We start from the raw sequence: 15,012 nt of genomic DNA on the forward strand, positions 1-15,012 counted from the left end.
TAGTACATAAAATAAGCTTTAATTTGATATATGTTTAAAGGACGCAGTATTTCCGGAACATTTTCAAAAATTAAGTTGAAAAAGTTAGTTTTTGTAAAAAAGTTGCTATTTTAAATCCCTTCCAATGAGCAGGTTAAGTGTTAGATTTTCAAAAAAATGATATCAAATGAAAGGGAAATATCTAAGGTTTTAGTATAAAGAAAAATTAATATTAATTAATAAAAATAACTAATTTATGTTTTATAATTATATATAATTTATTTATAACAAACTGACTTTTTTTACTATAATTTTATAAATAAATAAAAATAAAAACAGGTTTAAGAAATTTTACAAGAAAAACTAAAATAATACATTGAAACTTTAATGAAACATAAATATAAATATTTGAAAATAAAATTTAGTAAAATGATCCAACTCCGAATATTACACATTACAAAATTCTCCATAAACTAATAATTTAAGTTTGAAATTTACAGAAAATATAAGTACATAAAATTAAAACAATAAGTTTTGTGTGAAATTAATAAACAAAAGTTTTAATCATTATTATGGACAATATTTTTTAGGTGGAGGCATGATGGGTATGAAATCAGTGAATTCTTCTTGAACAAATTCATTACAATCCATTTTTCCATAAGTTTCAGTCTGCATAAGGATTTGGATTTGTGGTTTGTTATTAATTTTCTTTTTTGGCTCATTAGCAACATTATTATTATTAAAACCTTGACCATTTTCTTTATCAAAAATTTTATTTGATTCAGCCGAGGATAAATATTTAATTGTCATATCCCAATAACTGTTTGAATCTACTTGAATGGAATTGTGAAATGCTGGATTATTCAAAATGGTGTTACATTTCTCAAATGTGGCCAACTATAAATTTGTATATATATTAGTATCAAAATTCAATTTATCAAAACGACTAACAGTTTTTATGTTTAAAATAACTTATCTTTTAATGAACACACAAATTTATTAAGCTATATTTCTTTTAAGTTTTATTTTAATAAATTTTTCCAAAATCATTTGATTTATTATTTGTCATTTATTTTTAAGCTACTTTTACTATAAAAAATAAATTAATTGTTTAATATATTTTATGAATACATATTTAATTTGCTTACAAACACCAAAAAACCTAAAAATATATTTAATAATCATTGAATAAAATAGAATTCAATATTTTAAAAAGATTATATATAATAAATATACAATCAATAAATAGTTTTTATATGTTAACAGTTACATTAAATACAATTTTCAACTAATGTGGATACATAAAATGAATACTGTTATAACTAATAACAATGATCAATTAATAATCTGTATACTTGGATCTTCCTTGATTTAATTACTGTAAAAGTATTTATTTAGTCTTCAAAGTCCATTGATTGAAGAAATTCTGAATTTGTTCTAAATTTTATCAAACTAGACATCTTAATATCTGAGATTGAACTGCAAATCTAGTTTTAATTATACTTAATAGGAAATTTCTAAACCATTGATACTCTGGGACGGGTGGTTAGTCTGTCGCTGGACAGAGGAATGGCGACTTCAATTACCAAACTGATCTCTTGTTCGGCAAATAAAGCCGCCCGTGACTGAGTTTAGAACCCGAGGCAGTGCACTCAAGCACTGCTGTGTTACTGACTCGGCCACACCGTTCCAGTTTTTAGAAGAAGTTATTGAAATGTATGTTTGATTCTAATATTAACACATCTTCTAAGTCAATGGAGAATTTTTCAATTAATCTTTAAGTTTTTTCTTTTAACATTATTGATATATAAGTATCAATTTAGAAAAACAAATATATACAATAAAGGTATTTATACTTATTATATTTATAATTAAATGGAATTTTTTTCTATTCATAAATAAAATATATAAGTTTTAGGAGACTGTAAGTTATATTACCAGTAAAGAATCATATATAGTGTTATGATTTTTGATATTTTACTATATTGTGAACATAATGATACTTTCCGTATAAGAAAAAAGACTTGAACTTATACAAAATGTTAAAAATAATGCAATTATTATGGAACATCAAAACTTTGAAATCAAATTCTCAAAATGACATTTTTTTAGTTGTCTTTATTGTATTCTACTAGAGTGATGTAATCAAATATTTAGCTATAACATTGAATTATTACTTTACCATATCATTCAATACATTTTCCTCAGATATTATTATACTTTCCTTTTGCCGACAAGCTTTTAGTAATAATTTTTCATATAATTGTTTCTAAATAAAATTAATTAATTATTTATAGGTCAAAATTGAATAGTAAATTGAATAAAGCTTACGTGTATACTTAGAGCATCAAGATTTAAACTTTTAGCAAAATAATAATCACATCTTATTTCTTCAAATGATACTTCAATTAAATTTAAAATGCCAATTGGTTGAATAGGAAATGAATGACCAATAGGTTGTGAACATGAAAGTGGCCAAATATTACTAGAAAGTAGTTGTTTCATGTGTGCTTGATAATTATTACTAGAAAAAAGAATAATATAATTACTATAAGTAATATAATAATATAATTAGTATAAGTAAATAATTTAAACTAAAACTTACATTTCACTAGAATAGTTTTTCAATTGAGATTGTAACTGATCACATTTTGTATTTTTGTATCTAAAAAAATGTAACAAAATAAGTATTCACCATTTTTAACCTATTACTAATGTCCAATTTATGCAAAAATAATTGAAATTAAATTTTTAGTTGTATGTACAGTGAAGCTATCCATATATATATTATAGTTAAATATGTATTACACAGAATAAACAGGTACTTAAGTTTTTATTTAATTTTTTGTAGAATAGCATATAAAATTTTTTTTTTTCAAAATAACAAATGGAGAAATATTTATTAAGTTACAATCATTTTAATACAATGAATGGTTATGTAGCTGGGGGTGGGTACAGCTCATAATGATATGTATTCATATATAGAGTTCAGTGAGTAAGAAAATACATTTCTATTGTTCTCATTGCTTTTAACAATTGACTTGTTTCCTTACTTACTGAACACACTATATACAGTATATATACCTATGATACATACCTAGTCTATGTTTTACAATGGTTGTAAATTATTGAGTATTTGTCCTTAAATTGTAACTGATCCATCAAATTTTTTTTAATTTTTATGGTTAAATAATAAAATAAATGCTTTAAATATAGTTTTAAAACTATCCTTTTTTCATTTGATATACTTTATCTTAATCAGGATATAAATAAGGAAATAGCAGATCATGTAACTTTTGGAATAGTCCACCAATTTTTTAAAATTAAATACTATCTAAAGATTTGCATGAAAACGTTTTTTATGATAGTGATTTTAATCACTGTCAGATATCATTAAATTTGATATAACTATGCCACGTCACCACTGGGGCGCGACCCCCCTGTGCTGGGTTTTTTTAAAATAATAATATATTAATATTATAAAAATGTTTTTACAACATTATTTTTAAAATTTGCTATATGGGTTGTGTATTTGTAACTTTATAATTACTGTATTAAAATTTCACTGAAATATTAATGATTTGTCAAATTCACAATTATATATATTTGTGGTTAAGTTATTTGCTTAATTAAAAATAAAGTAATATTTTGGTAAAAATTGAGAATTTTTTACTGTGACAGACCATTTTTTATAAAATAATTGTGAGATAAATTTGTTTTTAATATTGTAGTACACTTCAGGAGCTTTAATTTTATATATATAAGTCTTTAACATTTTCAAAAATTATGTTGAAAAAATTTTTTTACATGTGTAAGTGATCTCTCTTTCCTATACTTAAGATTTTTATACAAAGCATACAAAAGGAAAGCTTATTATGTCAAGAATACTCTAACAAATTTTCTTATGATTAGTATTTAAAAAATACATATATATATATATATACAGGGTGTTCAGTAAGTCAGGAAACGGGTTTCTATTGTTCTCATTGTTACAAACAATGAGAACAATAGAATTTTAAAACTGATATATACAGGATATATCAGTTTTAAAATTCATTAAAATTATTTTTGAAAAAGCAATTTTTATACTGCGTTTTAAATTTAAAAATTGTTTAGAAAATTTTAAATAGTAGGTTTTTTTTTTAAATTTTCAGTGCTGAAATGCTTAACTAAATTAAAATGACATGAACTAACAAAATCAGTCTATTGAAAACTTAGAATTTCTATGGACAAACATAAAAAAAAATTTAACTAAATGACAGTTGTAACAAAAGTAATACGTATTATTAGTTAGTTCTAAGACACTAGAGATTCAGTAGTCTAAATCTAAGAACCCAGAACAGGGGGGTCGCGGCACAGTGGTGACGTGGCATAGTTGGATCAAGTATAATGATATCTGACAGTGATTAAAATCACTATAAAAAAAAAAACGCTTCGATGCAAATCTTTAGATAGTGTTTAATTTTAAAAAATTGGTGGATTATTCCAAAAGCTTCATAAACTGCTAGTTCCTTATTAATATCCTGATTAAGATAAAGTATGTCGAATGAAAAAGGGATTATTAAAAAATAGTATTTCCCATAAAAAAATTATATTGATCAATACACTTTTCAATAAGTTATAGCATTATAAAGTTAAAAATGTAAAAAATAAAATTGAGAATTTTCACACAATAATAGCATTTGGTAGCCATTTTCACCGTGAAGACAAAATAAAATCCGAAATTTTTTTTTACATAATAAAGTAGATTACATTAGCTTTAATTTAATATATATAGAAAAGTGTCAAACTTTCTGGAACACTTTCAAAAGTAAAGTTGAAAAAGTTCTTCTTTCTATATGCATTTCNAGAATTATATTGATATGTTTATTTTTAAAAAAGTTACGGCAGTTTTTAGTAAAAAAAATTGAAAAAATTTCGAAAATTAGCCATTTTTAAATTTGTAATTTTTTCGGAGGTTTCCCCATTTAAGGGGAACGAGGGAATTTTTTTCAATTTTTGAGGGTAATGTCTTTGACTAGATACAATTTGTGATCTGTTGACGTATCATTGAAAGAAATCGGTTCGGTGAGAGCTGAGAAAAAGTGGTAGCAGACAAAAAAAAACAATAATAAATAATTAAAAAAAAAAAAAAAAACACATCTTAGTAAAACCAATACCTTCTCAGCTTCGCATCGAAGCTAATATAAATTGGATAAACACAATAATAAGCAATTAAAGTTAGCTGACCAAAAAATAAGATGCAAAATGCTTTTAATATTAGGATGATCATTTAAATATAAATTAATTGTGCATTGGTTCATCATAATTAATCACCAGATAAATTTAATGGCGACAGAAATAATGTTAAGTAATATCTTTTTAGTGATAGACGTAAGATTAATCTCATCTTATGGTAGCTAAGTGATAATAATTTGTATTTGGAAGAAGACTTTTAAATTGTCTTTTATTTCAATAATAACAAGGTTAAATAATAAAATATCTTATTGTTATTTTTTATTTTAATTAACTTTTCATTAGTTTATAAACTATTATTTTTTTTATGCCATTCCAACTATAATTATATATTATAGTTGCATTTTGATAATTAAATCAATAATAGTTATAATTTGAAAATATCAAAATTTTATAGACTGCAAGTTAATTTTGGTAAAAAAAATTTATTTTTTCAAATTGAATAAAAGTATGCTTGTAAGATTTAAACAATAATATTAGTAATAATTTTCTTAAGATTATTTTCAAAATATATACTATAGATTTTATGGATTTTGGTCAACAAAATGTACCTTGAATTACTTTTTCTATTAGCTACTGCATATGAACACTGATTTTCATCTTTATAATAACTATTATTAATTCCAAAACTTTGTCTACTAATGTGATATTGATTATTATTTTCAGTCTGATTTTCTATAAATTCATCATAAGAATTATATTCTTTATTTCTACTGTAGTTCTTTCCATAATCATTTTTCAAGCCATGATTTTTTCTTGAACTACTACAGTTATTTTGATTGTTTGATTGATAATTATATCTATTTGAATTGTCATATTCTTCATTTTCATTATAATAATTATTACCATGTCTTCTATTTTGTTGGGAATTATAATTATAATACGAGCCAGTGTTTCCTATAAAAATAATAACATATTATCACATAATTTTATATCTATTGTATCTAAAACTACTGCAATATGTTAGAGCTCCAGTAATCCAGTAGATATCAGACCAGAGTACTGACGAGTTTATTAAATTGTCAAATTAACAAAAATTCTTAAAAAACACATATAATATATCTTCATAACTATAAAAATATAAAAAATTAATAAAAATATAGTTAAGAATAATACATAATTTCAGAGTCATGTTACTATTGACAGTTTACTGTATTAACAGTATATAGAATTCTATATCTTTATTCAAGTATTTATAAAATATGAGGGTATTATACTAGAGTATTATTAATTATTATGAAATGTGATCACAGACTTTTCTTGAACTACTATCTTAATTTAAATAATTAAGAAAGAAGTTCAATAAACGTTTTTAATTTATTGGCGTTGGTTTTCAATAATTACTTACTGTCATTTCTTGAATGATAGTCATCATAGTAATGATCATTTGTTTGATTTGAATGTAAAAAACGGCAAGATGTACCGTACATACAATTCCCTTGCAAAAAAAATTTACATACCCTTTGGTTAAAGGACATTTTTTAATTTATAATAGTATTAAAAATGTTAATAATTAAAAATTAAAACTTTTAATTCAACGGAATACATTTTTAAGAATTTTAAATGCTACTGGAAAACTTTTATACTTTTTATCAGCTCTACTAAGATAACGGTAGTTATCAGCTGTTGTTAAAATATAGAAGTATGCAAACACAAAGTGAAGAAAATACTTTTTGTATAAAATATATTGTTATTCTAATAAGCAATGCTTGACTATGTATAAAATAAATTTATGTAGGTATCAATACTTTTAGCTTCGATTTGTAGGTAAGAAGCTTATAGTTTTATTATAATGTACTTTTTTTTCTGTTCATGAAAATTCTCAGCTCTTACTAAAGTATTCTAGAGACAATAAGCTTTCTTTTGGTGTGTTTTGTATAAAAATATAATTAATTACCTAAATACAGGATAAGTATAAAGGGATGACCCACGCATACCAATAAAATTTTTAACTCAATTTTTGAAAATGTCACGGACATCAGTCAACTTTTAACCTATATCAAATTCAATTCATATTTTTATGTTGATACAATATTAATAAAACCAGCATTGTGAAATTACGGAATAGTAGGGACGAGTATAGATGATATAGTGGTTAACATCACAATCACAAAAAACGTTTTGATGCGAATTTGTACTTAAATGTCTATGTACCAAATAATAAACTTAAAACTAAATTAAAGCAATATTTGATAATAGTTGGGTAGTCGACAGCTGAAATAAAACAAAATCTCGTGACTAAGATGTTACTTCACTATGTTTAGGAGTATAACCTTAGAAAAAGCTGTTCCCTATACCTTATAATCTAAAGGAAGAATATTTATGAAGTATAAATAATTAAATACACGAAACCGTTAAAATCAGTATACTTAAGTAAAATAATTTGCAATTAAAATAATCATGGAATACACAGGCGTCTCGAGACATTTTAAAAATAAAAATCAAGAATAACAGAGAATATATAACGTAAGGACGTTTTTCTTTGTTCTTCATAAGTACTTTTAAAAATTTTTAATCTGCTATAAGTTTAAAAAATGCATACATTCTGGAACATTTTCAAAAATTGAGTTGAAAAATAAATATTTACATGTGTAGGTAGTCAAATTTGAACCCTTCCTGTACTTAAGGTTATCATTGAATTTTCACCAAAGTTATACCAGAAGAAAGCTTATTTACTTTAGTATATATTATTCAAATTTACTAGGATAACAAAAAAGTTATAGAATTTTTAAAATGCAGAAATAAATTTTGTTTTTTGTTGTTTTCAAAGTCGCGAATTTTAAGTAATTTTTAAAAATTTTAAGAGGTATTTTCAATTTTCGAAGGTAATACCTTCAACCAGATTAATTTCAGATTCTTTTAATGACGTATAGGTTATCAAAAGTAGGAATGGACCAAGGTTCTGCTTTAAGCTCTTACTTATTTTCTTTAGTGATGGATGACAATACTAGAGAAATACAAGGAGAGGTTCCATGGTGCATGTTGTTCGCTGACAATATAGTGTTATTAGGAGAAAATAGGGAGGAAATTAATCAAAGGTTAGAGGTTTGGAAATCAGTACTTGAAGAAAAGGGTATAAGAATAAGTAGGAGTAATACAGAGTATATAGAGTACGAGTTTGANGTGCATGTTGTTCGCTGACAATATAGTGTTATTAGGAGAAAATAGGGAGGAAATTAATCAAAGGTTAGAGGTTTGGAAATCAGATCTTGAAGAAAAGGGTATAAGAATAAGTAGGAGTAATACAGAGTATATAGAGTACGAGTTTGATAAATTTTTTTTTTTAATTTTATAGTACATGACATAAGCTTTAATTTGACATATGTTTAAAGGACGCAGTATTTCCGGAACATTTTCAAAAATTAAGTTGAAAAAGTTAGTTTTTGTAAAAAAGTTGCTATTTTAAATCCCTCCCAATGAGCAGGTTAAGTGTTAGATTTTCAAAAAAATGATAACAAATGAAAAGAAATTACATAAGGTTTCAATATAAAAAAATATTATTTTGATTTGTTAATATTTGAAAAAGTTATGGCAGTTTTAAGTACAAAAAACATCCCGATAGAAGATGATTTTTATCGCAAACATTACATTTTTTTTAAATTTCGACAGCCATTTGCACATTGAAGATAAGGTTTCGGGACAAATTTTTTTTTTCATTTTATAGTATATAACATAACCTTTGATTTGATATATGTTTAAAGGACGCAGTATTTTCGGAACATTTTCAAAAGTTCAGTTGAAAAAGATCTATGTTTTTTACAATATTTCAAGTTTTGAACGCCCCCTATATAAGGGGAATTTATCCAATTATAATAAAAATTATGTCAAATGAAAGATGTACTTATAATGTAGTTAGAAAAAAAAATTTGTGCTGATAATTACATTTTTCGAAAAGTTATAACATTTTTAAGTTGAAAATTTAAAATCGAAAATCGAAAATTTTAACACAAAAATAGCGTTTTTTTAACTACGGCAGCCGTTTACATGCAGAAGATAAAGTGTCGGGACAAATTTTTTTTTTCATTTTGTAGTACATAAAATAAGCTTTAATTTGATATATGTTTAAAGGACGCAGTAATTCCGGAACATTTTCAAAAATTAAGTTGAAAAAGTTAGTTTTTGTAAAAAAGTTGCTATTTTAAATCCCTCCCAATGAGCAGGTTAAGTGTTAGATTTTCAAAAAAATGATATCAAATGAAAGGGAAATATCTAAGGTTTTAGTATAAAGAAAAATTATGTTGATTTGTTTATTTTTCAAAAATTTATGGAAGTTTTAAGAGAAAAAAGTGAAAAAAATGACAAAATTTACCGATTTTTAAATTTGTAATTTTTTTGGATATCTCCCCCATTTGCGGGGAACGAGGGAAAAATCTTCAATTTTTGAGGGTAATGTCTTCAACTAGATACGATTTGTGATCTTTTGATGTATCGTTGAAAGAAATCGGTCCAGTGAGAGCTGAGAAAAAGTGGCAACAGATACAAAAAAAAACACATCATGGTAAAATTAATACCTTCTCAGCTTCGCATCGAGGCTAAAACAAAATTAAACAGAAAACAAAAACATTTTGATAATTCGTTTAAATTTACAATAGATTTTTGAAAAATATAACTACGAGCAAATCAGTATTTATCATTTTAATAACTATGTGAAGGAAATCCTCACATATGTGAGCTAAATTGCTGAATTAATGTTAGCGTGGGTAGTGGAGTAGTTAATCTCTTCACTACTTTATGTTCTAAAAGCTATCTTAATCCCCACACAAAATTACTATATACTCCACTGCTTCAAACATCTTATATATTTTTATTTTTTCAATTTTTGTAAATGTTATAATCAGCTAGACAGTAATGACTAATAAGTTAAAAATTAAAATACTTATTTAAATTTGTAGTAATAATATACTTTCTACATAGATACATCAATAAAATAAAATTTAGCACAGTGGGGTTACAGTATAGTTTAGATAAATTTAGATAATATCTGTAAGTGATTAACTTCATTATCATAAAGAATTCTTCCATGTCAATCTTTTAAATTTTATAATAATTTGTTTATTTGTAATTTTATAGTACTGTAACAAATTTGAAGTATTATAAACAGGTAAATTATGACAAAATACAATTGAAAAACTGAAAAATAGTAAGACAAAATAACTTAACTTTATAGTTGAAACCTATTATCATATCATATCCTAGTCAATAATGTATACTCTACAAACATTAAAAAAAATATATTTTATTTATTTATATGAAGATCGATAGCTGAGAAGTTTTGTAATTGATATTTGTTTAGCCATATAATGTTTAAACATATAAAACTCTATTAATATTTGTTCATTCATAACTTATAAATGAACAGTTATGAAAGTTTCGACTTATAACATTTCGACTGATATATCATGGAATATGAACCACTGGATTTTTGGAGTAATATATATTGAGCTTTATGAGTGTTATATAATGGATCAAATGTATCCCACCATAGTTCATAAACATATTTGATGATAATTTAATAAATCTATATAAAGCTAAATTAAATTTGAAATCTTTTTAAGTACTATACAATTTAAAAAAAAAGACGTTCCGACAACTTTATTATTAGTATTCTAATAAAAAAACATGTTTTCGACTGATTATAATCAATCTTAAACTAAAAATAATACATGAATCAAATTAAAATATGCAGTAGTATTATTTAAAACAAGAATCTTACTTTTAACATATTTTTTTGAAAATCCTACCATTAGCCAAAAATAATGTTAGGGTGAATAATTATTAAATCAAATTCTTTTATTTTCAATTTTTTAAATAATTATCCAAAAATCTTACTTTCTTCAAATCTACATTAAATTAAAACTAATATAATGTACTAAAGATAAAAAATTAACAACTTTGTAAATTTAAAAAATCTGAAATTTTGGTGTATAAAATTTTAAAGTTTTTAAAGCAAAAATATATTTTAATTCTCGGACAAAATTTCCAATTTTATAATGTTTTGCATAGAAACGGAATATTTATATAATTAAAAATTAAATTTCGTTCAATGTAATTTATGATTAACAAAAACTACTTGTGACTTTTGTAAGTAATCAACCTTCAGTGTCTTAAACCATGTAATTTTTAGTAGAAAAGCGTTTTACGACAATAATTTTAACCACAGTCAATATTAATTAAACTAATCTAAAAGATGTTTATATTCTACTTAACTGGATCTCTACTGTATTTCACTATTTTTATAAATATAGCAATTTATAATTTAAAAGTTTAAATTACATGGTTTAGCTGAATATAAATTTTATTTATAAAAAATTATTATTATATTTTTTTATATATTGACATTATTATAAGTGCAAATCATATAAATTTTTGGAGGAATTTATTATATGTGATTTTGCCTTCTCTATTTTTTTTTAATTTAATCATACATGTATTTTTTTTAATTTTGGAGTGACTAAGTCCTTCTAAGTTCCCTCAATTTGTCCCTATCAGCAATTAATGAATAATTATATAAAATCAGGATAGATACTAAGATTTTATTTAAATACTTCGAGCCCGCATGATTGAGATCCTGATCAGCCTCAGGGACTATAACTGGTTGCTGTAATAAATTTAGGAGAAGATAATATGAAGATTATTCCATGCAGCGACGTATGTAACGGGTAAGCTAATACAATGGATGGATATAGTATATTAATATATTAACACGTTGATGGACAAAATCATATATTACTGTTATGGCAGTAATATTTTCATTGATTTTATTATGAAGGAGGAAGTTGTTCTGACTCAATGCATCTCATAAAACCAGTGGGCACTCTATTTTTAGCTAAACCATGTCATTAACTGTCCATCAACGTGTTAATATAACTATTAATAGTTAAATTGTATAAATAAGTTGCGCTTAAGCTATCTAAATAACATAATTAAGGTAGCTTAAGTGAATTTTTTTTATAAGAATTAACAATAAATGTGGTGTTAAGCATCTCCCTTATTGGTTGTGCTAAACTAAAATTATAAATGAAAACTAAAAAAATATTAGTCTCCATTGAAAATTTTGGTTATGTCATATAATTATGTGTTTTTCTTGGTCTTTATCTCAACTATTTGAAATCAGCCACCCTTATCTTTAACTTCCAGCATATATATACAGGGTGGCCCACCACTCACTGACAACTTAAATAACTTTTGATCCAGTTAATATTTTTAGTTGATTTTTTTTTTAAATAATATTTATACGTTAGGTCTATAGCTATATCTCAATAATTAATTTTTTTACATTTTATTAAAAATATTAATTATTTTAAAATTTTAAATAAAATGTAAAAAAAAAATCTAAGATAGCTATTTTGTAGAGTAGAATTTAAGAAAAATTTTAGTAAAAAAATATCTTATTAATATTCAGTAGTAAATATTCTGTAGCGTTTTGAAGTTTGTAAAAATTTGAATTTTCATGTACTATTTTACGGTTATAAACATTGAAATACGTATTGAGAAAAGGACAGAAGAAAACGCTATCTTTTCATGATTACTGTGTATACATATGATGATAGTGTGTATACATTACAAACTTGGCATAAATACCATGATAAGAAATTAGATAAGGCAATTATTACTTATCACTCTCATTCAAAAGTATATTGAAAAGATAGCGTTTTCTTCTGTCCTTTTCTCAATACGTATTTCAATGTTTAATACCGTAAAATAGTACATGAAAATTCAAATTTTCACAAACTTCAAAACGCTACAGAATATTTACTACTGAATATTAATAAGATATTTTTTTACTAAAATTTTTCTTAAATTCTACTCTACAAAATAGCTATCTTAGATTTTTTTTTTACATTTTATTTAAAATTTTAAAATAATTAATATTTTTAATAAAATGTAAAAAAATTAATTATTGAAATATAGCTATAGACCTAACGTATAAATATTATTTAAAAAAAAAATCAACTAAAAATATTAACTGGATCAAAAGTTATTTAAGTTGTCAGTGAGTGGTGGGCCACCCTGTATATATATATATATATGCTCTAACAATAGTTTAGTTTTAGGCTAATGAAAATATAAATGTATTAGAGTAATTAATTTAAATCAATTTATGTACATTTATAATATAATAATAGATAGTGTCGGCTACATAATATCATGTATAATATGATCGACGAGTATAACAACCATAGCAAGAAAAATGTTGTTTTATTATTTTTTTTTTGCTTGTCAATAAAAAAAGATTATACATTTTTCTTTACAGGTCACCAAAATAATGTATGGCCGGGTTACTGGAGGGCCTATGCTTTTACTGCTTATATATAACAAATGAAATGAGGTATTTAATAAACATTTTAGTGATTTTATAGAGTATAAATAGACGGTGTTATAATTTTATACTACGTCAACTATAAATAAATTATTTAAACGTCATAGCCGACGGTTGTTCAGTCTTTGATTAATTAAAGAAATAATTATAAATCAGAGAAATAATTTATCTGAAGAAAGGATTTTTTACAAAAACTTATCTTTTAAAGTACAGATTTCTATTAATCATCTTAAAATATTTTAAGCGGAAGTCTTATTATTGAAATTTCTTCAACTTTAGTTACAATAATAATTTTTGAAAATAATTATTTATATTAATTATTGATTATTGTAAAAATAATTGAACTTGGAAATTATTATTTTTAATTTTTTTTAAATGACTTTTAACATTATATGTTAAGGACTATGAGATCATATTTATTAACTTAAAAATAAAAATGTAGGAATATTTAAAGGTACCCTAATTAATATACCTTTGGAATGTAGCCAATGGTATTTAAGATTTTTAAAATTGGTACTTTAGTATAAAATATATTTTTTAAATGTAAATATATAAAATCATTTCGGTCTGAAGATTTTTTATAAATTATTTATCCGACCTATTATTTTGTTTCCTGACAAACTAATAACCGTATTGTATTCATAGAGGCGTATATAGAAATATGTTTATTATATTTGTTTAGTTAATATATTAACCTGCAAAACATTTATCGAGCCCGGCGTATTTACTATCAGTACTCCTATCGGAATCAGTAGCCTACTTACGAGGATGGCCCAAAGAGGCTTATGCGCCGAAGTCTCGTGAGGTCGGTAGGATCTTAGCTAGACGAAGCGTAGTCTAAAACAGAGGTTCTCAAAGTCAAATGAATCACTGACCCCCATCTAAAGACCTACAGTTTTAAAGACCTAACCCTGATATGTGCTCGCGGACCCCTGGGGGTCCGCGGACCACACTTTGAGAAACTCTGGTCTAAAATATCTTCCCTGAACAATTATTTTGAATAAAAAAAACAAAAACATAAAACTTTATGATATACGCGTGTATTTAAATTTTGTAGGCTACTAAAAAATGAAGCATAGAGTAATATCGATCAATATAATGAGAGCGACCGATCATCCACCCTGCAATTATTTTTTGAATAATACAAAAATAATTGTATTAAAGTTGTTATCGTAAACTTGGCTAAATAGTTAGTCTTTTTTATTTTAAGATATCAATGATTCTACTAAATACAGAAAATTGCTGAGGACATTTGTAACAAATGGTGTTTTTATAAATAGGAATTAATTATTTGTTATTTCAGTACAAATAATTTTACTAAAGCGCAACAANAATTAATTATTTGTTATTTCAGTACAAATAATTTTACTAAAACGCAACAAAGTTGACACCTATGACGTAAATCATCTTTTGGTCCACCCCACCGTCTTATTTTAATGGTAATGTAATATTTCACAATTTGGCAATTTTCATATATT

At 24.3% G+C, this 15,012-nt stretch overlaps 1 protein-coding gene and 3 long non-coding RNA genes across 4 annotated transcripts in view; 3 read left to right on the forward strand and 1 right to left on the reverse strand.

Annotated features, from left to right (window-relative positions):
• Positions 1 to 734, forward strand: part of LOC126898961 (uncharacterized) — a 2,379-nt gene extending 1,645 nt beyond the window's left edge. Inside the window, exon 3 of the long non-coding RNA XR_007702436.1 lies at positions 570 to 734. This is a non-coding gene — a long non-coding RNA (uncharacterized LOC126898961). The remainder of the gene's footprint in view (positions 1 to 569) is intronic.
• Positions 233 to 6,806, reverse strand: LOC126898939 (probable serine/threonine-protein kinase clkA). The gene is made up of 6 exons (XM_050673360.1): positions 6,563 to 6,806; positions 5,766 to 6,111; positions 2,585 to 2,644; positions 2,311 to 2,503; positions 2,162 to 2,248; positions 233 to 876 (listed from the first exon to the last, which is right to left on the reverse strand). Exons 1-6 carry the CDS (start codon positions 6,690 to 6,692, stop codon positions 550 to 552), a joined length of 1,143 nt encoding a protein of 380 aa, XP_050529317.1. The 5' UTR covers positions 6,693 to 6,806; the 3' UTR covers positions 233 to 549.
• A 68-nt stretch (positions 6,807 to 6,874) lies between these two features.
• LOC126898966 (uncharacterized) lies at positions 6,875 to 10,253 on the forward strand. The gene is made up of 3 exons (XR_007702442.1): positions 6,875 to 8,252; positions 8,401 to 8,638; positions 9,375 to 10,253. It is a non-coding gene; the product is annotated as an uncharacterized LOC126898966 (long non-coding RNA).
• Positions 10,254 to 11,640: 1,387 nt separating this feature from the next.
• Positions 11,641 to 14,859, forward strand: LOC126898967 (uncharacterized). Its single transcript, XR_007702443.1, has 3 exons — positions 11,641 to 11,873; positions 13,469 to 13,543; positions 14,745 to 14,859. It is a non-coding gene; the product is annotated as an uncharacterized LOC126898967 (long non-coding RNA).
• Positions 14,860 to 15,012: the final 153 nt, after the last annotated feature.

Source organism: Daktulosphaira vitifoliae, unplaced genomic scaffold, assembly GCF_025091365.1.
Source record: "Daktulosphaira vitifoliae isolate Bord-2020 unplaced genomic scaffold, ASM2509136v1 Scaffold_2, whole genome shotgun sequence".
Lineage (NCBI taxonomy): Eukaryota > Metazoa > Arthropoda > Insecta > Hemiptera > Phylloxeridae > Daktulosphaira > Daktulosphaira vitifoliae.